General features: G+C 39.6%; 2 protein-coding genes across 3 annotated transcripts in view; one reads left to right on the plus strand and one right to left on the minus strand.

Annotated features, from left to right (window-relative positions):
• Positions 1 to 23,352, plus strand: clocka (clock circadian regulator a). 2 transcript variants are annotated; one of them, XM_034147892.1, is made up of 23 exons: positions 1 to 130; positions 4,391 to 4,465; positions 10,631 to 10,860; positions 10,964 to 11,055; positions 11,381 to 11,440; positions 12,015 to 12,163; positions 12,265 to 12,356; positions 12,907 to 12,996; positions 13,160 to 13,280; positions 13,424 to 13,537; positions 13,619 to 13,737; positions 14,342 to 14,424; positions 14,756 to 14,862; positions 14,953 to 15,100; positions 15,200 to 15,275; positions 15,372 to 15,513; positions 15,612 to 15,712; positions 16,179 to 16,310; positions 16,740 to 16,901; positions 17,010 to 17,213; positions 17,327 to 17,487; positions 17,974 to 18,253; positions 18,743 to 23,352. In XM_034147892.1, exons 4-23 carry the CDS (start codon positions 11,036 to 11,038, stop codon positions 19,007 to 19,009), a joined length of 2,628 nt encoding a protein of 875 aa, XP_034003783.1. In that variant the 5' UTR covers positions 1 to 130; positions 4,391 to 4,465; positions 10,631 to 10,860; positions 10,964 to 11,035; the 3' UTR covers positions 19,010 to 23,352. The 2 variants fall into 2 exon arrangements, with proteins under 2 accessions (XP_034003783.1, XP_034003782.1); XM_034147891.1 differs by having other exon boundaries at positions 15,369 to 15,513; positions 18,743 to 19,027.
• The window catches only part of tmem165 (transmembrane protein 165), a 6,178-nt gene continuing 4,176 nt past the window's right edge, over positions 23,158 to 25,159 (minus strand). Inside the window, exon 6 of the mRNA XM_034147894.1 lies at positions 23,158 to 24,821. Coding sequence (XP_034003785.1) covers positions 24,745 to 24,821 — 77 coding nt within the window. The 3' untranslated portion in view covers positions 23,158 to 24,744. The remainder of the gene's footprint in view (positions 24,822 to 25,159) is intronic.

Raw genomic sequence — 25,159 nt, forward strand, 5'->3', positions numbered from 1 at the left:
TCTAACGTTGCATGTTAGCTAGCGAGCTCCAGCTAAAAGTGGGTAGAGTATGTTGTTGCAGCCGAGTTGAAAGCCCGCTACGTTACACCTGAAAACGAAGAAAAACTGCGGCTATCCAATGTGTCACGCAGTAAGTTTTTTCAAATGTATTAAGCTGTTGTTATGTTTCTGTAATAAACGTAAGTCAGAATGCTAGGCGGAGTTAGCTTTCTAGCAATCACTGCCCGGTTTACCGACCGGTGTTACCTGGCAGCAGCGGGGTGGTAGACGTGCTGAACCCAATCTGTCACTTCAAGGCTGGCTTTAGTTCAGGTGACTTTACATACTGGAAAACCGTTCACTCTCACCGGCAAAGTATTTTCCACATCTAATGCATTTTTTTAACGTTTTCCCCCCGGTGTTAATTACAAACTCTGTGGCAGCTGCGTTTCTCTCAAACCAAGTCTGGTTTCGCATGGATCTATTCTGCTGCTTCCCATTCAACAGACATGAAATCGATCACAATGTCACTAAATCCGCTCAGTCGCTGATCTACATGTCAGATGTCAGGCAGTGAGCTGAATTGTTCCTGGATCATACCTGTGAACATGACAGGAAATAGATGGTTATACAGCCTGATTTATTGGTTTTATTTCTAAACCTGCAGCCTCTTGTGTATGAAAATAATGGCTGCTTCTTGTTTCCCCAAATTGTCAGTAAAATAGGTGTACAGGACAATATTTTGTTTATTTTCAATTATTTGTCACAGTCATTTATTGAAACTTGAGATGTTGAATGTCTAGTTTTGTGTCAAATTAATTATGTTTTTATAATTTACTCAAGACATCAACTGTATTGCTCTCTATGGGTACATTAAAGCAAGTACTAGGGAAAAGTTTCTTCTGACACTTTTACACATTAGAAAATAGCTTGAATGATAGCTGCACTTGAAGTCCACTTTATGCAGCCATTTCTCATGTACACATTAGTTTGGAGTCAGTGTGTGATGTGGGACATTACATTATGCAATGATATTTGAATGAAGGTTTCAATTAAGCTATATCCACAGCAACACTGTTGTTACAGCTTGTTGTGAGTCTGTTTGTCGTCATGGCAAACTATTCTCGTAGACACTTACGAACCCAGTGGAAGTTTTAAGCTAAAAGTGTGTAGGTCTATTTGGGAAATAATTGTTAAGTATGTTATGACTATTATACCTCATTCTTTCAAAGTGGTCATAATAATACCTTGCAGGCATTTTTTATTTGGTGATACCTTATTATTGCTCAGAGTTGTTGTTGCTAATAGTGCTCACTGCTCATGTAGAAATAGCTTGACACCTTTTTATGTAGCTGGCAGCCTGGCACTGGGGCTGGCTGCAGGTCAGGAGAAGAAAGTGTTTGGCAGACTGTTACCACTAACTGTTTCATTGTAGCTTGCTAGAAAATAATATGCAGATTACCGAATAACAATCAGCCCATACTATACATATAGACTGTCTGTCTATACAATAACAATTTCTAGTCAGCTTAGAGACCTGTTTATGAATGCTGAAGATTGGCAATTGGCAGCCGTTTTAAATCGTTTCATGTGCTGCAACATCCACAATTCAAATTCCAGATTTACAAGCAGAAGGCTATCACGCTTTATAACCCTTGAAATCCTGTTTTCTAATATAAACTACAGGATTTGTAGCTACAGTCTGCAAAGGCCGGCTATCATGAGGTTAAGGACTCTGTGCTTTGCCAGACGTGACCCTGACTCTGAAGTCATCTGGACTCTTTTGCAGTTAAATCCCTGTTACTTATCGTCATGCTTAAAATAAGCTTATGATGCGTCACACACATGAGGTCGTTATTGAATGCAGAATATGTTCATAAGTTGGTCCTTTCTCAACAGTGAGAGCCTGTATTTCTGCCTTCACCTTATAATGTAATATTAAAGTCATATAAGGTCAAAACATCCTTTTCCAAGTACTTTTTGTTAAATATGACTATCAGATTAACTACATTTAGCATTTTCTTCCTCTTATTATATGCAGATTTAATAGACGGCATGTGACTGTGTCATGGCAACAATCAAACATGCCCCCTTCACCACTGGAGCCCTGTTGTTGTGGCTACATACTAATCTCCTGCTGGCAATATTCAGTCTGCTTCACACAGTAATTGAGAGATATATTGCCTTTTGAAAGGAAAATGTGTTTGTCGTGAGACCATCTGAATCTGGCCTTAGCAGACATCTAGTTCATACTTATGGCTCACTTTTTTGTTGTTGCTAAATTTAAAAGGATCTATTGAAATACAACATACTTATGCCCAAAACGCCTGTAGTAACCCATCAAATCAACACAGAGCTGATTTGTTAACAGACTTGACATGTCACTCACTTCCAGACCAACTGACATTACACTGACCATTTATTCTTGTTATGAAGGAATATGTTGTCAGCTTTCTATATTTATGTTCCCACCCAAGGCAGCTGTATGACCCTTAAATGTGTTTATTTACGTGTTTTTTTCCAATATAGTTTAATGGCATAAGGTTATTGAGTTACAGTATTACAATAATTATCCTTCATTTATTGTCCACAAGTTATATTGGCAGATTTGTAAATGAATTACCATAACTTGTACTTCTATGAAATGCTAACCTGTAGTTTGTTCCTTGGTTCTTATGAAGACAAAGCAGCAAAGAGAGTACATTTTGTCAATAAATACAGTCAAATGAGATTAATAATGAAAGCTGGTTTCACTTTACTGTTTGGCTTCTGCAAGCTTTAAAAAAAGGACATCCACTGACAGGAACATGAGCTGAGAAATCCTTTACCATCCATACAGGATTATTTCTGTCAGATTGACCTTTCTCTGAGAGTTTAGAGGATCTTCAGCAGTTATATCTTTGTGTGGCCTTATGCACTGAATCACCAACCAAATCATCAAAATAATGTCCCATTATTAATTTACTGATCTCATGGCCAACCCTCTTCATGATGGACAAAGATTAGGTAATATATTGGAAAAGCTCACACACATACATACATACATACAAAATCATGAATGTTCCAACACCATCATGTGCAAACAGAAATAAAGTTAGTAAGATAAAGAATATGTCTCACCTAAATATAGATAATAAAAACAGTCTCTCAGTGAGAAGTATTGTTGTTTCTTGTAAAAATGGAGAACAAGCTGACCTACATTCAGTAGATTTGCAATCAAAGTCTTAGAATAACGCTATCTGCTTTTGTGATGATGAACAATTGGGTCAAGTCTATAGGGTTTCCCCTAAAAAGGGATGAAAGTAGAGTTGCATCAGTTTTATCTGTAGCATCATTGCTATCATTGATAGCTCCTCAGTACTCAAATTAAGCATTAGCTAATTCATTTATTGTTTTGGAAGCTGCAACTGATTGTGTTACTGTTACCAAATGATGTGATGTTTGTCATTAAAACAACATAATGATGTCACTGCAATTAAGTGGCTTGGCCTACAAAATAAATGAGGTCAACTAGAAAACATTCATATAACAAAAATAATAATATAACAGGAAATTAACCAACAACACTTTTACTTAGCAATACTTGTTATTCAATTATTTAATTGTATTTCTTTATCTGTTTAAATCCTTGATCAATAACAACATACATGTGTTTGCCAGATCCAGCCTCTCATATCAAAGATTTGATGCATTTTGAGTTCAGGGAACCTTTTATTGACAATTTCTTTTAACTTTACTTATATACAGATAACATGCTATGAACACAATAGGAAGTAAGTCTGTACAACAACATTAGTTTAAAGGCTCCATTTCATGAACCTGTGATTGGTATTTACTACTCATTTAACTAAATCAAGATACCAATACATTCAAGAGGTTTGTCATAAGAATATTATAGTTATCCTACCAATAAATGTTTTTATTTTTTATTTGAGGCCAATAAATTATCACTGGATGAGACTTAACTCCAGTAGTGTGATAGAATTCTTTACATGGATTCTTTATCAGTACAAGGGTTATTACATTTCCAAAGCCTTTGCTGAAACACTCACTCACATGTACACTCACACCTAAGCAACCCTTTAATAATAATGACACAAAGTAACCTCACATTAATGCACTTCTCGGAGCAAATGCTTGTTTACACTTCCTGGAAGTAAATGTCCTTCCCAGCTGATGGCCGGGGGCTCGGGTTGCTAATGAATGAACTGCCAAGAGTCGCGTGAGTCTGTGTGTGGGTGTGTGTTTGACAGTGCATGTGTTTAGATCTGTTCTCTTATTCTGCAGTGCTGTACGAGGCTTATGGTAACCCAGACGCTTCAGTTCTGATTCAGAAATGTGAGTTTCTTCGCTTTAAGCCACACGTTAGTTACTATTTAACAATTCTAGCTTTTCTCTTTCCGTTCAACAGATGAAGAATTCAGAGTTGACTCATCCATCATGAGGTGAAGCGGTTCCTTAATTGACCACCACTCAAGGAAACAAGGTAAGGGATTGTACACTTGGATAATTATACTTATCTAGAGCTTTTGGAGAGACGTTATACACCAATTCAGTAATGTTCTATTTTTGTTCTTCAGTCTACCGATGTTTCACATAAATATAATGAAAATTGAATTTTAATGTGCAAGTGATGCATATGATATGAGGGTTGAATGGATGTTTGTGAACTGCAACCTACTGCTTAGTTATTTTCTTATCTTGTCTTAAGTGTAAATGGACAGCAGACTGTACTTCATTCTTACATAGGAAATGTAGCTCCTTAAGTGTCTCTACACAAGTCATATTTGCAGCTTGAACATGGTTATTTAAATATAACTAGGAAAGCTTCTGAACCAGCTCATGATGGGTTAAAATGTTTCACAGAAAAGTTTAAAACGTGATGAAGTTGAAGTCTTGAGTGTGCTTTGATTTGATAATACTTGAGAAGTGTAAACAATATTCTGGACATTAGGTAGCATGATTTCTTAATTTAAGGTTAAAACACTATTGTAACTATGGCTGTAACCAACAAGTATTTTCATTATTCCTAAGTCCTAACATATTAGAAACTAGAATGGTGCATTTTGCTTGATTGATGATTTATTAGTTGACATACTGTCTCATTGTTTCAGCAATAATAACCACAAGTTTAAATATGTACTACAATGCATGTTTGAATGGGTCTTTTGAGGAGGCAGATCCTGGATCAGCTGTCTACTTCTGCATGATGAATGGTGTTTAATTTAGGATCGTGCAGTGGCATGGTATGGAAGGGCTCTCTTTATCTGAGATGAGCTGCAGTCAATAAAGTGTGATTCTAACCTTGACACATTCATCTGTAGAGTACATATTGTGCAAAGTCTTCCCAGACACTACAAGGCCATTACTCATATAAAGCAAAGTCAAGTTAAAGGTAGGGTAGGTAAGTTTGAGAAACCGTCTCGAGATCGCTAGAATTTCAAAATACACAACCGGAGAAAATCGCCCACTTCCTTATAGAGCCCCTCCTCCAACACACACGAACGCGCACATGACCAATGGGGGCACGAGATAAGTTTGTGCACCGATGGAAGGCTGACAGGCAGGTAGGCCATCCAGTTATTTTAGCCGGGCCGGCTAAAATGATTGGTCGTGCTGTTTACAGTATTACGGCTTCCACAGATGACATTTTTTAATGGATTTTTTGTCAAAGCACTTAAGATATTCATTGCTATCGGGATGTTAAGAGCATGGAATATAACAAAAAGTGTATCTTGAGCCGGCTTCTCAAACTTACCTACCCTACCTTTAAGGCCTTAGTTATTAAGGTTTCTAATGGTTCATACTTGCTTTACTGTTTATTGTAGGGACAACATGTTGATTCTTAATATAAGGCTAGCTGTTTAGCATAAATATAATTTAAATATACCAGATTCAGTGTTGGTGGTCACATATCAGTGATATATTTTGAACATAGGCTCTGTCTGACAGGGCTGTGTGTCTGTAGTCCTTCATGATGCTTCTATTTTGCCGCCAGTACTCCTTCTGAACACAAATGACCTACTTGGCACCGGTATGAGGCCCCTGACCGACTTTCTTCTCCTCTGGGACAGGAGGCCAGTAGCAGTCCCCTGCTAACCGCTGCTGCTAGCCCCTCAAACTTTCCCGTCTGTGGGCTTCAGAGTGAAAAAGCAAAACAAAGACCATTTTGTGCTGCTGGGCCTGTGGATGTGTGCTTTAAGAGGAAACACAGCTGGCTGCCTCCAGTCGAGGGTTTGGGTGGTACCGCTGTGCGGTGTGTGGTGGGCCCTGTTGACAAGCTTGTTGTGGGTTTTAATACTTAAAGGCCAAGTGACCATGACATTATTAAAACCATCCATGGTCGATCTCACATCCTAGTCACGAGGAAACCTCTATGCCTATTTCTCTACCTTTGAACCTGTAACAAAAATCCTTTATTTGTTCTTCAATGTTACAGTAAAGGTGACAAAATATATAAAAAGGCAAACACAATATTTGATATATAGGCTGTGTTTGAAATCGCATAGATATTTAATCATTTCTATTTGCCTTCATATAATACAGAAACATATCAAATTGAGTGAAAGAGGGATTGTTTATTTACTATTCTTGCACAAATGACATTATGATCAATATTGTCTTGTGATGCAGAATGTACATTTAGCTTGATTATACTTTAGTCGGCTAGTAATGGCATGTTTCATTTTTAATTTAGTAGATGTTATGCAGAAGATTTAGATTGAATTTGCAGTATGTGGTTTTAAACACTATCATATTCATGTTCTTTGTAGATGCTGCCTGGATGTGCACGCCTAGATTCTGCTTCAGACAGGATGTGAGACTGAGTAATTTATTCATTCATGTGTTTTTGTGGATTTGTGTGACCTCCGCCTACCGGCTGTTAAACATCTGAATAATATTATCCTCGATATTTCCCACACTTGGGGCTCTGAATATAATTATCATAGATATTTCCTAACACTTAGGGCAGGATTTGACCTTCACCTGTGTGCCAAGTATGTTTTGCAAGAGGCTGTATTGATGTCTAATGTTCCAGTGATTTTAAATTGTAAACGGCCGACTGAAGTTACTTGTCTTTTTAGGAATGTTTGTTCAACCCTGGGATCTTTTAGAGGTTCACTAATCCCCTACTCTCGGGTTTCAGGTTATGACGTAGATAATGAAGAAACTCAAGGGTTTCTATGACACCACTTTAGCTAACCATGTGATACAAGCCCTACCAGACAGCTTCAGCATAATAGAAAAGCTTGGTATAGCAGCATATTGGTTATAAGGGATGCATCCTGATGAATTTCAAAGAGCTGTTTGAGGCTTTATCCTGCATCTGTATTGACAACTGCTGGTCCAGCCTCATGAACAAGTAGTTCCTTCCAACATTAAACAGGTTTTCTAATATGCAGTGATATTATCCTGTCCTGTGTGGTGTATGAGAATAGTTGTATACCTGCTGGTGGATCTTAAATACTGGTCCTTTGGTAAACATTTGGATTATCATCACAGGGTACATTTTATATGTCACCTTAATGAATGTCTGAGCCTACATATATATTTTTTTTAGCTCTGCTGTACTCTCTCTCAGTTAACAGTGTCTCTTAATTCAATACTAGAAACACTCCCTGAGAATCTGCTTCATAATACAATAACAATGGGAGGGATTGGTTTTGTCTAATTGATGCAGAAAGCAGGCCACTCCATCAGAAAATAAACATTAATGTTTACATGACGAGGATGCAGAGGTGCCATTGTTTTACATGCACAGACTTCAAACTTTAGTCTAATAGTTCTCAGTGTATGACGAAGGAAGTACGATCTGTGGAGGAATTCAGCCAGGCTATTTTAGCTCCGCACGGTGAGGCTGGTTGCCATGGTGTTGCCCATTAACACGGTTGCTGTGCTGGCTTCTCAGCACCGGGTGTGGAGGGGTGCAGCCGGGTGCGTGATGAGCAGCGCCACAGATCCACTTCAGAGTGACTCATTTCCTCACAGCTCTGCTGCCTTACATCTCAGTATGTGTGCACACACAATATCAACAGACCTTCAACTATACTGTGTAAACAATAGGCAAATTATGATTAAAAAGTGTTTTCAGTCTGTGATTTGATGTGTGTCAGGGTGAAAAACACTTGTGTCAGTTGTTTTCATTTGAATACGTCTGTGCTAGTCTATATGGTTGACATTGTGTACTGTTGACACTTTGTACGGTTGACATTATGTTTGGCTTTAAAATGAAAATTGGCTGTTTACATGTCTGGCGCTGTTTCCTTGACGCCTGTGCCCGCGACACCTGTGCCCACTGAGGCTCAGGGAACACCAGGACGCCTTTTGTAAATAATGTGAATAAATAGGGAAATATGATATGCAGACAGTGGGATGCCATACTGCCGTCTTTTGTGAAGGTGCTATCTGTGTAAAATGTGTGGCTTTAAAGGATTTGTGTTGCCAGGGAGCGCAGTGTTATTAGTAAGAGCAGGAAGGTGTTGCCTGTGGAGCTGTGATTAAGTTAGATTGGAGGAGGAGGAAGAAAGTAGGTCATTGGGCCAGCAGGTCAGTGAAGCGAGGATGACATCACAGTTATACAACCTCTGCTCACCCAGTTATACAACGCTCACTCTGCGCTACTGCTGCAGCTGCTGTTGGTACACGTACACTAGTGTCAACATTTTCCTTCTTCCTTGTATTTTGCCCTCATTTCAGTCAGGACCAGTGTTTCTTTTTATATGTTTTCCGTCTGTTTACCAGCTAGCTTGACTTTTCAAGATGCATAAATACTGATACTCTCTGGTTCAGAAGGTAAGTCTGTGTAGAGAAAACTCTGTACTGAAACTCTCCACTCACTTTACTATGTTGCTGCAAAGGTTATTTGGTTTCTTGTTTTGACAAAACAGTCATCTCATATAAGTCACCCGTCCTTTGAATTTGTGTAAGTAAAAATAACACTGCATAGCTGGAGGTCAATGGGCTGCAACAGAACCTACTCCTCCTCTTACTGTCATTTTTTCCTTTGCGTGTTTTAACATGAAGGTAAATACTTCCTTCATGTTAAAACACACGACTGCTTTCCTTGTTTTGTTGAACCTGACTGTAGGTTCATTTACTTTTTTTTAAATAACAATATACATGCTGACTGTGGTTTAATTTACACACTGATCCCTGGTCATATTTTATGAATTAAAATATGTATTCACATTAAAAAGTATTTCAGATGCCAAATCATTCATTGACACATTTGACAGATCTTTTTAAAACATATTATTTTGCTTCTCAAACTGAGACAATAAACTTGGGTGCTTTTAAATAATAATAAAAAAGGAAAATAAACAAAGCTTTAACAATAAACACAAATAAAGACACAGTTACACAGAGAAACGGAGTGTGTGTGGAGTTGCTTGGTTTCGTATATTTAGGACCTTGAACAAGAATGTGTTATAATGCCAGTTATATCAATAAGAGCAGGTGTGTTTTATGCTGTTTGGCTTAAACAGATACTTCGCTAAATAATGTATCTCCATATTTGTATATATTAGTTATTATACCTTAAGCATAAATCCCTAAAATAGCTAAAACTTCAATACAATTTCATTCGAAACATTTGTAATAATAAAAGTGTTATGTGTACCATGATACACTGAGAGGAGGGATTTTCTCACCGACACAAAAAGGCCAAACACCCTCCCACAGGTTCTGGCGGTAACTGGTTTATGAAATAAATAGGTCAAATATTTTATGCTAGAGACCCAGTGGGCTTTCTCATTTTAATTTGACAATCTATTGTAGGCCTACCTGCGCAATAACAAGAGTCAGGAGAGAGGAAGAATACATTTCTCTCAGAGATGTGCAGAATCTATGACTGTGATGTGGTTTTGTTTTCCTTTTGGCTGATTAAAATAGGTGCTATTCTGTATCTGCCTCATCAGCATCCAAGGTAATAAACAAGAGGCAATAGTTTAACTTTAAAAGCAATATGCACACCATCAGTAGTTGCATTGAGCCATCACATGAGGCTTCATTACTTTTCTTACAGCGTCCTACACTGACCACTGCCAGTTGAAGTGGGTGACAGTGATGGGAAAATGTGTCTCTACTGCCCAACTGTACAGAATATAGTATACATGTGTTATTTTTTATATTATCCCAGAGTATTTCCAAGATCTTATGGTAAAAAATGATAAATAAACTGACTTCTAAACACAGTAAGACTAACATTTTACAAACATTTTACGTTTCTATCCAAAATATAGGGGCTGTACCCAATAGTTGTTTTCTCAGCACTTTGGTGGAAGTGTGCTTATTCCTGCCCTGCTGTTGGTTTATATTATATGGAGACAGTAATAGAGGACACAATGCTGCCCCCTATTTATTTGGAGCATGTGGCTTGAAAGCACACATCCCATCTTTAAAAGAAAGTGCATTTTAATTTTTGTTTTAAATTTACTCAAACTGATTCATCACTTTATTTAAAATGTTCCAATACCGCCTCCCAAATTAGACAGCTTCATATATGTGGCATGGTTATAATAATCACATTTTATCTACAATCTTTTCTCTGCTTTGATACCCTGCAGTCTTTCATGGCTGGCCTGATGGACATTCATCTTGTTTTTAGTATTTTATTACTGACGTGTGTGTTTTCTTTAACACTTTCTTATAGACTCAGATGTGCCATGAGCCAGTCTCACACCCAAAGCAGAAGAAAAACTCGGCTCATTGAAGACTTCTTTTCGGCTGTTTGTCCTCTGATTGAGGAAGCTTTCAGTGACTCTCCTCCAAGACTCACAGAGCTCCACCACCCCCATCACCACAGTGTGTCCACCCACACCCTTCCTTCATCCAGCAGCAACTTCCTCATCCTCTTACAGGACTGGCTGTACTGTCAGTAAGGTGAGATTCACTTTGACAATCTGACATTACTACTGTTTTCAATCACTGGGAAGAAAGGAAGCTGGTGCACGTTCTTACCATGTGCTGTTTTTTTCCCTTAAAGATTCTTTCACAAATGTCTACCACACGATTAAAAGACCCCTCTCCAACACTGCGACCCTGAAAACGATACAAAATGACCTCGAGCATTGACCGGTGAGTTATGAGTTACCTGCATTTGGCTTGGCTTTGTATTATTGTCTTTTTTCTCTGATCAACAGTACAGATTTTGAGATAAAATGATCTGTGATGTTACGTACTTTATGACGATTTAAGGCAATCGCCTATCAAAATTGCCATTGGTTGATTTCAATTAAAATATCTAGCAGCATTAGATAGTCACTTTTGGGGATACTGTGTCCAGTTTCCTGCTTTAACATGAAAGGATTAGGCTGGGGCTCTTAACCCAGTGTTTAAAATAGATTAATCGAGAAGGAGTATAAGAGGATCTTCTTCAACTGTTGGTGTATTTGCTCTGCAGGGATGACAGCAGTATCTTTGATGGGTTAATGGAAGAAGATGAAAAGGACAAAGCTAAACGGTACGATCCCTTTGGATTGTGTTCAGATCAAAAAAGCTTCATGTTACTTTTTAAATCATGAATCTTAAATCATAGAGTAATTATACATCAGATGGCCTTAGTTCCTAATATAGTTGTTGTAGTTAGGGTTTATTTGCACAATATAAATACAGTTGGGGTATTTTAGAGCACTCGCAACAAGGTAGCATTGCTAATGTAGCTCTGACCAATGCCCAAACTACTGTAATACATGAAGACAAAACCTCTTCTTACTCTTTTTCATCAAAGTCTGTTTATTGTGTTCACATTATGTCACAGTTTAAAACAAGTCTATCACAAGATACACATGTACCAGACAAACAGAGCTTCATGTGATACATTTCAGACATCCATAAAAGGGCAATAAATACAAATACAAAAACGTACCAAGATATTGGTTACATTGTCATTCGGTCCAGCTTCCATATCCTACACAAAGGTTACAAAAGGCTGCTTAAAATGACTAAATAAACCCTCTGACCGTATACCTAATCCTCCCCAGTTTAAGATGGTACACAACATTTAAAGTGTGTTCTTATTCTTATTCTACCCACAGTGTGTCCCGTAACAAGTCTGAGAAGAAACGCAGAGATCAGTTCAATGTCCTCATCAAAGAGCTGGGCACCATGTTGCCGGGCAACACCCGCAAGATGGACAAGTCCACTATTTTGCAAAATAGCATCGACTTTCTGCACAAACATAAGGGTAAGGAACGCTCCTGCAGCCGGTGTGTGATCAAGATTCGGAGTTGTGGATCACACCCTTCAGCTGAACCTGTTTTATGTTTTATGTTTTATGTCCACCAGAGATCGCAGCTCAGTCAGAGTCAACGGAGATCCGACAGGACTGGAAGCCTCCTTTCCTCAGTAATGAAGAGTTCACTCAGCTGATGTTGGAGGTGAGCTAAAAAAATATATGACTGGGCGATATGGCCAACATCCTTTATCCCAATATTGGTAATTCCATATATATATCAGCATATAGCATGTTTTCTGGTAATTAAATATTGTTTCTTTATTGGAAAATCCGATGGTAAAACCTATTTTTGTATAATCCTTTGTTATTTAAATACTTTTTATTTTATTTACAACTTTACTGCAAAATGAAGTGAAATAAAATGATAGATGAAAATTAATATATATATTTGAATCTATACCCTGACTATGTTTACATGCATGGAGTCCAGTTTTAAAAGCCACAATCGTCAAATAATTTTCACTTCAGATTTTCTGAGAAATTTGAGTTAATACCCACTTGTTATTATCATTTCAGAAGACGTTGTTGGGTATTGTGACATCTCTGTATATATGATTTCATCATGGTATCATTCCCTTTGTAAAATCCTAAATTATCATTTGTTATTATGGCCCATCTTTAACTAAACGTGGAATGCTGTAGTCTTTGCATTTCCTTTTTTCTAATTCAAGAGTACATTTTGTTTCTGTCAGGCGTTGGATGGATTTTTTCTTGCAATTATGACTGATGGAAATATCATCTACGCCTCTGAGAGTGTGACGTCCCTACTTGAACATTTGCCTGTGAGTATAACGTAAATCAATAATAACGTAGACTCAGTATCACATTTTCATAATATTTATAACAAAGCCAACATGTCGATAGCGCTACCTGTTTAATAACGTTTTTCTGTGTAAAGCAACTCCTGCTCAAAGATGTATTTGTGATATTTGACATGTGTTACAGTCGGATCTTGTGGACCAGAACCTTCTGAACTTCCTGCCCATGGGGGAGCATTCAGACGTGTACAAGGCTCTGTCCTCTCATATCATGGAGGGAGAGGCACTGACGCCTGAATATCTGAAAAGTAAGTAGAATATTTGACTTGCATTGTGGAATTTACATTTGTATTATTCAACTATTATATAATTTTACTGTATATCTAGTCATCCCAAGTGTCAATTATTTCCTTTCATTCTTTCTATTTAATACTGGGATGTTTTTTTCCAGCAAACAATCAGCTGGAGTTCTGTTGCCACATGCTCCGAGGGACAATCGACCCCAAAGAGCCCCCTGTGTACGAATATGTCAAGTTCATCGGAAACTTCAAGTCCCTGAATAATGGTAGGTTACATTCCAATTATTTTCTGAGCTCTGGGCTGTGTTTCCTAGTCGTAAAGTTTCTGTTATTTTATTTGTCCCCAGTGCCTAACTGTGACAGAAACGGTTTTGAAGGAGTGATCCAGAGATCGCTTCACTCTGCTTATGAAGACGGAGTGTGTCTGATAGCAACTGTGAGGCTGGCCAAACCACAGTTTATCAAGGTAATAATCATAAGACGTTATTCCACTTCACACTTCTCCTTTCATCGGTTAAAACACATTCAGTTTCACACTTCAGGGTTTGAATTGATTCATGAATTTAATTAGAAAAGAAACCAACCACAATGCTTGCCCAGTCACTCCATGCAAACACATTTGGGCTCCTGTAAACCATTAAAGGCAGTCCCCTGTTGACTTAAAAAACACTGTATCTTTTGGTCTCTTTCCCATTGTGTAAAATCTTTTGTTCAACTGAGTTAAAGAGCTGCTCTTGATTTGCGGTTTATTGGTCCGAAATTAAGTGGCATTGAGTTTGGAATAAAGATTAAACAATACCCAAAAGTATTATGGAATGAAGGTTCTGGCACTGAAATCATGACAGTGGTTCCTGTATGAAAGACATGATGGAAATTCATTTAAACTTGTGATGCTTAGTAATTCTGGTTAACAATGAACACAGCACTTTAGGAGAATGTGAATGCTTATATCTACCTCCTTAGACTGACATTATTTCCTGCATGTGCATCTTAGAATGTAAGTATTTATCTCATGTATTTTTAGATACATGTTAATAGTGTTAAAATAAATTCCCCCCTTTCCCTCACAGGAGATGTGCACTGTAGAGGAGCCAAATGAGGAATTCACCTCCAGACATAGTTTGGAGTGGAAATTTCTCTTCTTGGACCACAGGTACAGATATGAAACAGTATCTTTGTTCCAGTTTGTTTTTCCCTGTGTTTTGCTGTTAGAAAAAACCTACGACAGGTCTGTGATAAAGTCAATGAGTGATTCCAAAGCTTATATTAAATGCATATGCTGTAGTGAAATGTCAATGAAGCCACGTCACGCAAAGCAATGTAAATTCTCTGTGTTGAGATTGTGTCCTTTGTAGTTTAGCACTTCCAGCACTTCCAATATCATTTCTATCCCCATATCATTTTAATTCAAATTGACTATTTTTCTGCTCCATTTTTTAATTAGGCAAATATTCATTGCAACAACATTGTCTGTGTTTCTCCAGAGCTCCACCCATCATAGGTTACCTCCCATTTGAGGTGCTGGGTACATCAGGATATGACTACTACCATGTAGATGACCTGGAGACACTGGCCAAATGCCACGAACACTGCGAGTACATCTTTCTCAGGCATCACTCAAATATGTTCATCAACTTCTTTTGAGCTTTTAATCAAGCTCCCTTTCCTTGTGTTTCTCTAGTAATGCAATATGGCAAAGGAAAGTCCTGCTACTACAGATTCCTCACCAAAGGGCAGCAGTGGATTTGGCTTCAGACTCACTACTACATCACCTACCACCAGTGGAACTCCAGACCAGAGTTTATTGTCTGCACACACACTGTTGTAAGGTACATCAAAGATTTACCCGGAGATTTCTACATTTCTAAAAGGGAAACAAATAGAAAAACGCATAATCTTTATACCACATTCACTGCCTTGTTCTACAGTTACGCTGAAGTAAGAGCAGAACAGCGCAGAGAGCTTGGAATCGAAGAAATACAACCTGAGATCACAGCAGACAAGGTGAGACTTGATTGATTACTTGATTTTGGATCAGTAATCTGTGACAATGATTTGCATGGAGACCCAGATCTGACTTTCCCCCTCGCCTCACAGCAGTCCCAGGACTCAGAGTCTGAGTCCCAGCTCAACACCACCAGCCTGAAGGAGGCTCTGGATCGCTTCAACCACAGCCGGTCACCTTCGGCCTCGTCTCACAGCTCACACAAATCCTCGCACACCGCTGTGTCTGACCCAGCCTGTAAGCACGCTCTACTATCTCTGTGACTGAAACTAGTTTATACCAGGTGGCCTTCTCGTTTTTTAAACCTGAGAATCCTGTTTATGTTTCCCTCTCAGCGTCGCAGGTGAAGCTTCAGGAGGACAGGAGTACACCAGGGCACCAGTCTGTCTGTGCTGTGGAGATGACGTCAGTGCGAAGATCATCCATCAGCAGTCAGGTCAGTGAAGGACAAAGTCTTGTGTAAAAGGGCTTTAATTAGTGGACATTTACGGTACGTCCACACGGCAGCGTCGCGTTGAAGCTTGCCGGTGGGCGTGTCTGGTGCGCGACCAACAACCAATCACATGAATCTCCCGCCCCGGACACACAAGCACGCGGTTTGATTGGCTAGCTCTTGTACTGGCATATGATTCGATTGGCTGGCGCTTCCGTCGACGCTCGAAAAGTTGAACTTTTCTCAACTTTCGAACCGAGCAACGGAGGCAAAGCGACGCGACGGAACCACAATGCAGTTCGGCAAAGCTTGACGTCACCCCATTCAAAGTGAATGGGAAGCGTCTCCGTTGAACCATGCGACGCTGCCGTGTGGACGTACCGTTAGGGAGAGATCAAATGCTTTGTTTTGAAATGATCTTCATCCAATTTTTTTCTGGTGTTTAATGTTATGTTGTATGTTATTTCAGCAGTCGATGAGCTCCCAGACTACAGGGCAGAACATGGCAACATCCGTGGTTTCACAACAACAGCAACAACAGCAACAACAACAACAACCACAGCAACAGCCTCAACAGCAACAAGTTCAGATCAGTGGGCAGGTAAGATAACTAACCTTTTTATAGTATGCTTTGGTTTCATTCAAGGAAAAACTGGAGGAAAAAGTCAAGTGGAGTTTTGCTTTGGGCTTCTCTGATAAATAGGGCTGTGTATCAATGAAATGAATTCATTAACCAATTCCGATTATCAATTAATTTCGTAAAGAATATTTAATTTATCCTCATAATATTTCTAGTGCTCTGTCGCTAACACGCATTTGCAACCTAAATGTGATTTAAAAATGTTTTTTAAACAAAATGTATAATGGATTTGGAGCAGTAATCTGTGACAATGATTTGTAAGTGCCATTTTGGTGCCAATGAATCACTATTTAGAATTGCTCCTCTTATGCTATGCTAGATACATGCATTTAAATCACCTCAGCCGTTACCATTTAACCTCCCTCTGTGTCCCGTGTCATTGTTCTTCAGCAGGCCATGGTGCAGTTCTCCAGCCAGCTCGAGGTCATGCATAGCCTGAAGGGGCAGCTGGAGCAGAGGACCAGGCTGATCGAGGCCAACATTCAGCGGCAGCAGGACGAGCTGCGGCAGATCCAGGACGAGCTGCAGAGAGTGCAGGGCCAGAGCCTGGAGGTGAGACTGGGGAGAAGTGCTGTTTTTTTTTGTTCTTTTAAAAATGTTTTTTTTGGTTTGGGTGGAGGATTTTGCTGTTGTAGTAAGAATCGTTTCTGCATGTCTCAGATGTTCTTGCCGAAAGGAGCCGGCGGACTGAGTCTCAGCTCTGTTCAGATGGCCCAGGGGAGCGCTGTGCAGCAGGGCGGGACCCTCAGCATGCAGGGCCAGGTGGTCTCTGCAGGACTTCTACAGAGCAGCATTCAAACCCAACATGCTGTCCAGCCCCAGCAACAAATGCTGCTGCAGGAACAGAGCACAGCACTCTCACAGGTCTGACAAACTAAACAGTTTTCCCTGTGCTGTCCAATAAAAACATCCAACACCGCCACATCTTCATCTTGTTCTGTGTATTTCAATCTCAACGCTCGTCTCTCATTTTGCAGCCTCAACTAAATCCACTGCCTGCACCTCTCTACAACACGATGATGATCCCTCAGCAGAGCCCAGCCAACGTGCTCCAGATTGCCACCAGCCTGGCTCAGAATACTGGACACAACACTCCTGCTGTGGCCACATTTGCACAGGACCGTTCAGCTCAAATTAGGTTTGTACCCTCATTTAAAAACTGGTCCCATTGCTGTCATGATTACATTTCATATCATCACACAAAGTGAGCTTGTTATTAAGTACTGTTAGATCATTGATTGCACTGCCATTCTGCCTACCTCTGTAATTGTGTCTCTACAATTTAGTTTAGGGCTGAATGGAATAGTTTGAAGCTTCATTCATAACATTGAAACATCAACATTTGAACTCAACATTCCAATGCTACACAGCTGTATTTCTTTTTTTGCATGTCTATTTATTCTGTCTAAACCACAAATTGCATAGTTGCAGATAAATATTTGGCTAAACTAATATTATTAGTATCATACTGCCAAGTAGACTTGGATTTCAATGGTGTCTGCGTATTGTTCAAACTTCTGTAATCCAAACATTTCCAATAACTCGTCCAAGAAGACTCCTGACACCATTTCCATGTGATTCAGTGACCCTAACCAGCCTTTTGCCCACTTCCTGTCTCCCACAGGTTTCCTGCCAGTCCTCAGCTGCTCACCAAGCTAATGGCAGGGCAGATGGCATGTGGGGCCGTCATGGTCCCCACAACCATGTTTATGGGCCAAGTGGTGACTGCCTTCGCTCCTCAGCAGGGCCAGACCCAGACCATCAGCATTTCCCAGCAGCCACCACAGCAGCATCATCAGCAGCAGCAGCAGCATCATCAGCAGGAGCAGCAGGTACAGCAGCAGTCTCAGGTCACAGCCATGCAGCTAGGGCAGGCTCCACTGCAGCAGACTCAGTTCCTTCAGGTAACGCTCGGGGGGAAATGAACATGAACTAACTTTGCACATTAATGGTTCCAAATGACAGAGACTGATGAAGACCCTTTATGTGAGCTCAGTATAGTAATATACAGCCTGCTACAACCTTGTTTGTATGTTTCAATTTATTTAAACATGTGGTAAGGACCAAACACATCATATCATAATTGAATTCAGTCAAATAAAGTCCTGGTCATGTGATGTCACTTTGCATGGAAGAAAAAGACATGCGCACCAATCAGCATCTGCATTTTGCATTTACTTGGAAAAACCAACTCTCATAAAACCCATACACATAATTAATGGTAACTGTTTGGACAATTTATTTGGTGTTTTTGTTATTTATTAAGAACATTTCAACATTTATTACAAACCAACAATCAAGTGAATCAGAAAATGCCATAATTACAAATGTCACTTAAATAAAGAGGTTAATTTCCATCCAATCAACTCGCTAATCACATTTTTTCACACAAGGCTTCTCGGCTTCTTCATGGAAACCAGTCCACCCAGTTGATCCTGCAGGCGGCGTTCCCTCTGCAGCAGCAGGGTGCCTTCACTGCCACACCACAACAACAGCAGCAACAGTTACAACAACAACAGCAGTTACAACAACAACAACAGCATCATCATCAACAGAAGCAGCTACAGCAGCATAAACAGCTTCATCATCATCATCATCAGCAGCTGGCCCCTCACCGGGCCGACAGTCTGTCTGACCGCTCCTCTTCGCAGCAACAGTAGCTGGGGGGAGCCAATCAGAAGTGGACTGAGCCAAACCCAAGTGTGGGTGTCATTGTGACGGGTGTCTTTGTGACAGGGGTCTAAAGAGAAGTCCTGCTAAGAGTGCAGCACTAAGACCACGCCTCAGGCTGAGAAGTGATGGGATGGGCAGCGGTGGCTCCCCCCCCTCACAGAGATCTGTTGCTGTTTGCACTGAGCACTGAGAGCTGCAGAGAACCGGGTCTGGGACAAGGGCCTTTCTCAAAGAAAACAGGGAGCCACAGACCTTATAATGGACTCCCCCTCACACCCTCCCCTGGCCCTCTCCCTGTGTGTTCAGTGTGTGTGTGTGTGTTCCAGTCACCCTCACAGGATTGAGTTATGCAGAGCTCTCTGGTTAATTGAGGTGATGCAGAGAATCTTCTGTCGAGCTTCAAGGACGTCCTTGTTTTGGATGTTTTCTCTTTTTCTTGTTGAATATAATTATGTCAGAAAATATTTTTGAAGATTTGGTGTACATTGGACTTTAACTGTACAGGACACCAGGTGTAATATATTATGTAAATATAATGAAAAAGAAGGAACTAATATTTTATATGATGCATGAAATGAAACGTGTAGTTATTTTGAAGCTTTGAATATGCTTTTATTCTAGTGCTCTAAGAAAAAGAGATCTTAAAGTGGCTGATATTCTCACAGACCCCCCTCTCCGGGGAGATGTTTGTGTGTCAACAGTCAACACTGCCGATGCTGCTTGTTGTGTCACAGTTTGTTTAATCCTTGAACCGTATTTTCACAGATTTCATAAAATAATAGAGGATATTTTAAGTATTTTAAAAAGCTTTTTAAGATGTGCTTCAAGTCTGCACACTAAAAAATAAATACAACTTAAATAGTGTGAATTGACTTAAACCTACCAAGGTTAAGCTAAATGTTAGCAAACAATAATGCTGAACAACACAGCACTTTGGCTCGACCAAAAATCGTTTAAAAATGTGCTATATAAATAAAACTTGATTTGATTTGATATTTTCTTATTTATTCATGTTTAGCACTTCTGCTGAGAACCCTCCTTTTCAGAGTTATATGATGTACGTATAGATTTATTCAACATCTAGATATTTACCCCTTCAAATATATTTGAAATGTGAAAGTCAGACCTGGTAACCTGAGGCTGACATTCTCACACTAAGCTTGAGTGAAATGATTTGTGTTAGCATGGCTCTGATCAAACAGTGTTGTAATTGGCAGTCTGATCATCCATCCAGTCTTAAGCCCCTTATCTGGTGTCAGCAGAGTGAGGAGAGCAGCCCAGACTCCCTCCTGCACCTTTTTCCGTGGAACATCCAGTCGGTCCTGTGGGAACGGCAGGAATCACAAACCCCTTAACTAGCTCTAGTGAGGCAGCAGCTCAAAGGTCCCCTCATATCTGTGAACTCCTCGCACTCTCAGGAAGAGAGAGAACCGTCACCCACCTCTTTTAGACTCAGTGTCTGCAGCCTGAGTGCTGTAGCTTCAAACCAGCTTTAATTGGTTGGAATTAAATCTGCCTTGCTTTTATGTTCCCAGTCAGGCTTTGATTTGAGAAAGCAGATTCAATTCCAGCTAATTCTCTACATGTTGACTCACCCTAACCTAAAACCGCAATCACTGTTTAAATTGGCTACTTGGCTGCAGTGGAAGCCAGCTGTGAACCCAACACTGCCATATTAAGTTAATACAGTGAACTTTTTTAGCAAACAGTTGCCTGTTTACGCATCAAGCATAAAAGGAGAAACTTTGTTTGGAGTTGTGTAGGTGGATTTTTCTTTCCTACTTTATTGTGTACCATTTCAAAATGCTGACCAGCATGTAAGCAGGCCGGCCTGGCAGCCTCCTCACCATCTGACTGAGTCCACCGTCAGATGGCTGAGAGCAACTAATGGTCGCTGGTCCGGTGAAATATAGAGTCGGCGTTGGACCTTTGGCCCAAGTTGATACCATGTGTGCTTACATAGCATGCATATAATGAAGTTTGAATTTGGTGTTCATAATGATTACACCATGGAAGAAGTCCAATAACTTGAGTTCATCATGTAACAGCTGGGGTTTCGACTGCCCTGAAGTCCCGCTCATTTAGTTTGAACATGTAGAAAACATATTTTAACCTAAATTATGACCTTGCAATTATTATGTTTTAGTTTGACTCCAAATGTGTCATCTGTTTCAAATGTTAGCCAGTGGGTTTCATGTTATTAGATTGTTGCTATCTGTAAATTGTGTATTTAAAGTTTGAATCACTCATTTCCAAGTACATTTGGCTTGCATTATTTATGTAATTGTTTTTTTTAAAGATGCTTTCATGTTTTTTGGTTAAAGTTGTTTCATATCTAGCTGTATTTAATGATGCAGGCCCATGTTTAGTGTGTAGCTGATCTAGACTACATTATAGTCATCGACATGCTATATCGTGTCAATATTGCATCCCCATTCCATACACTTACACACACTTTTTCAAAATGTATTTAAAAACTCTGTATTATACAAAAGAATATTGCTATGGGGAATTTGAGTTTGAGGGAGGATATGATTGTTGTCCTCTGCTTATGGCAGACGCAAACTTATGATCCATCACAAGGCAACTATTTAGGCGAGAGAACCATGACATTTAAAAAAACCTTAGCCATGGAAAAATGAAAGGCCCTCCTTTCAGAAACAAAGAAATAATTCATAACCTTCCCCCCTTTTCTGAACCTACCTCCCACTAATAACTCCCAAACAGTCCCTAACCTGCTTTCTCCACCGTGTTGTTTCTGTGCATATACAGTAGCTAGAGTATAGGTCAACCTTTACACTCCTCTTTTTGAAATCCATTTGTGGTCCTGTAACTGTACACACCAATATATATATAAAAAGACACACAACAGTTCTGAGGGAACCTCCATGTGCAAACAGCCCTCTGGAGCGTGGTATAGGTGGGGCACTACACCTACAAGAATGTAAGTATTTAGCATGAGACGTGTGGCTGTGAGAGACTTTGCACAATGTATGATAAGACATGCAGTAAAAGAAGAGATCCAAGTTATTTTTCTATTTCCGGGATAAACCTCATTGAGCTTGCATAGACTCATGACATTAAAGAAGGTAACGGCACAGCTTTCAAATGTGCGAGCATGAAGGATCTAAACGAACTGTGACATTAACACAAAGACTGTTGAGCTCCTTTCCCCCCAGAAAGGGCTGGTTACTAGAGAGTTGATGGTTATGCAAAGACTTTGTTTCCAGCCTATCAAGTTGATTTCCTTGATGCAGGGAATGGTTGAAATTGACCCAAGCTTTTTAAGAGAACACTAGTTATTTTTATTTGGTCATTTCCAAGCTAGAAAACACAGGTGGGAAACATGTTTTATCTGAAGAGAGGGGATCCCTAAATGAAATTGTGGTAAATGTTGTTTGAATGTCTATAGGTGTCCCCCCTCCGTTCATATTTGTGTGGCGTTATTGTCTGGCTCATGAAATGTACTGCTGCAGTATACACGACTGTAAGACACATCTAAAACACTGAATAGTAGATCATCTAGGTCACACCTGATGTCAGAGCAGGTGTTGGACTGCTTTCAGGTGTGACCTAAGAATCAAAATGCAGAATTTCAGCCCTGCTAGAATGGCTAGGTAGCATTTGAAATGTTTGGTCTTGCACCATTTACTCTATTTAATGGATGTACTGTTTGAAAACCAAACCTATTTTTCCATCATTACAAGGAGAGACGTTCAGTAACCATACCTAGTTATACTAAACTGTTCAGTTATATGCTTATGCTCAGATGGAATATACACGTTGCACTTTTTACATCCACTACTGCCACCTGCTGGTCACTTTTATGCTCCAGTTTAAAGCTCTTCTACGGGAAATGTACTCTCAGAAAGGATCTGAAATATGACCACATTTTCAATTAACATTCCTTCACGGCTTGTAATTCATGAATTATTGCTAACGTGTGCACCTTGCATTTATTTCACGAGCCAAACCAATCATAAATGAAAATAAATGTGTAAGGCAAAATTATCTATTGTTTGCTCCCCATTCAATTTGAGAATAAAACTGTAATGAAGTATGTTGATTTGTTTTTTACTTGTGTTTCTAGGTTTGTCCACTGAGCTCAAAACAAAACACACGACTGGGTATGAAATCAGACAACACATGAAATATGTTTATTGAGCAATTTAGATTTATAGGCATTACAACCAACCTGTATCACAAACAGAAGTATTTCACAGCTGGGCACAGCCTGTCAAATATTGACAATGCAGCTTTAGCCTTTTTACCTTAAAAAAATATGTCCATTCCTTGTTTATGGTTACCTCTCCCACCCTTTCTGCTGCTACAGTACATGAAGCTAAATAAATAGATACCACTTTAAATAAAAAGGTGAAACGTTGGTTTAAAATACCCTGCCGTGTTCAGGTGTAGCTGTAGCTACACCACAGCTGCTTATGGCTAAAGGAGTGACTTATAATGGAAGTTTTTAAGTTGGATACATGATGGTTTCTGTCATTCATTCTGTAACTGATGTTATCGTTTATTTAGTGATTCGGGGCAGCAACGATAGAGGCAGCGAGGTTCGTATTTAATGGCTATAATCACGGAGGAAGCGTGAACGTGTGTGGGAGAGTGAGGCAAGTACTGGCCTTTCTTCAACCTGTTTTGTTCAATACCAGCACCCAAACTGAAAGCAGGAAATGTTGAATTCCCCCGATCAATATGTCCAATATGTGATTAATGTTTTGAAAATAAGCACATAAGCAATCTTAAGCTGTGATGTAGCTCCAATCCAACATAGGTTAAGCCACACCTGGACACAGAGGTTTCTAGTGGTTCGTGTCTCTTTAAAAAAAAAAGACTGCTTTTATTTGAAACAGAAGATAAACTGAGGGACATTTTTGGATGAAGCCTTAAATAAAATCTCAAATCATATATCTCAAACACATTCTTTTAATTAATAATGTGCTGTTGGTTATGTTTGCAGTGTATTTTGAACACTGGGAAATTATAATATAATGTAATGTACGCCCGCTCATTATGTGGCAGATCAGATGTATCACTCAGAGGAAGATGGAACAACTCCTGTGAGAGTGAACTGGCAGCTCGTCCAGTTATTAATCTGTCACCTGACAGCACCTGGGCTCATGACAAATAAACATTAAACATTTAAAAAACAGAGAAGAAGAGGCAAATATTTGTAAATGGACTCCGTGTCTAATTGACGGCTTAGCGTTGAGGGAAGTACTGCATGTCAGGCTCTGTCGGGGGGGCGGTAATCAGTAACAATCCAGTCCTCCTTCGCTCACACACCTTGTGATGAGAGTACAGCTCTAACTGAGAGCTACAGTCAAATCCAATACTCTTAGCTAGCCTCTGAGCTTTGAGGTTTCTTTCCCATCAAGACGTACAAGTCAGACTTTCAGAAAAAGATCCAGGGATTTATTTCCTACGTTATCCAACTCCTGTACTTCATACAAATAAAGCATTGCTTAGAGAACAGCTCCAACACGGCTTTAATGTGCATTCACTGTTAGGAAATGTTATTTAATGATAACAAAGGGAAGTCTTTACCCCCCCCAGAGTTACAGATTGTAGTGGAACAGAGGCTAGCTAGGAGATGAGGAAAGGACTGTCTGTTGGACACACACAGAGTCAAAACTACAGTCTCTCTACAGCAACTTAACCAAATATTACACGTATGTACAGAGAAAAAACCTGAAAGTCTCTCTTCAAATTAAAATCCAGCGTCTGGCTTGATGAACAGGGCCGAGAAGGCGAAGGCCAGAAAAACTATCCCACCGATGATTGTCACTATGGAAGCAAAACAAGAAACAAATCATTGAATTATGGGGTTAGGATATAAAGGACAATTAACCAACCTGTGTGTAGATGGTTTTAGCAACACATTTAATTATAAAATAGGAATTATGAAAAATAAGTCTTATAATCTGATCCAAACAATTGGCAAAGCACACTCATTTTTTGCATTTTTCTCTATACATTACAATTTATCTGACTTAATATTAGATTTTTGAAATAGATCAACATATACTTTGTGTGTATCCATGCTGCCCCAAACTGTTTAAGGAATCTCCCAGCTGGTTTTGGTGCTCTCAAGGGTAATGATAAGCACTAATGTTTGAGCTGCT

This window comes from Trematomus bernacchii, unplaced genomic scaffold (genome assembly GCF_902827165.1).
Source record: "Trematomus bernacchii unplaced genomic scaffold, fTreBer1.1, whole genome shotgun sequence".
NCBI lineage: Eukaryota > Metazoa > Chordata > Actinopteri > Perciformes > Nototheniidae > Trematomus > Trematomus bernacchii.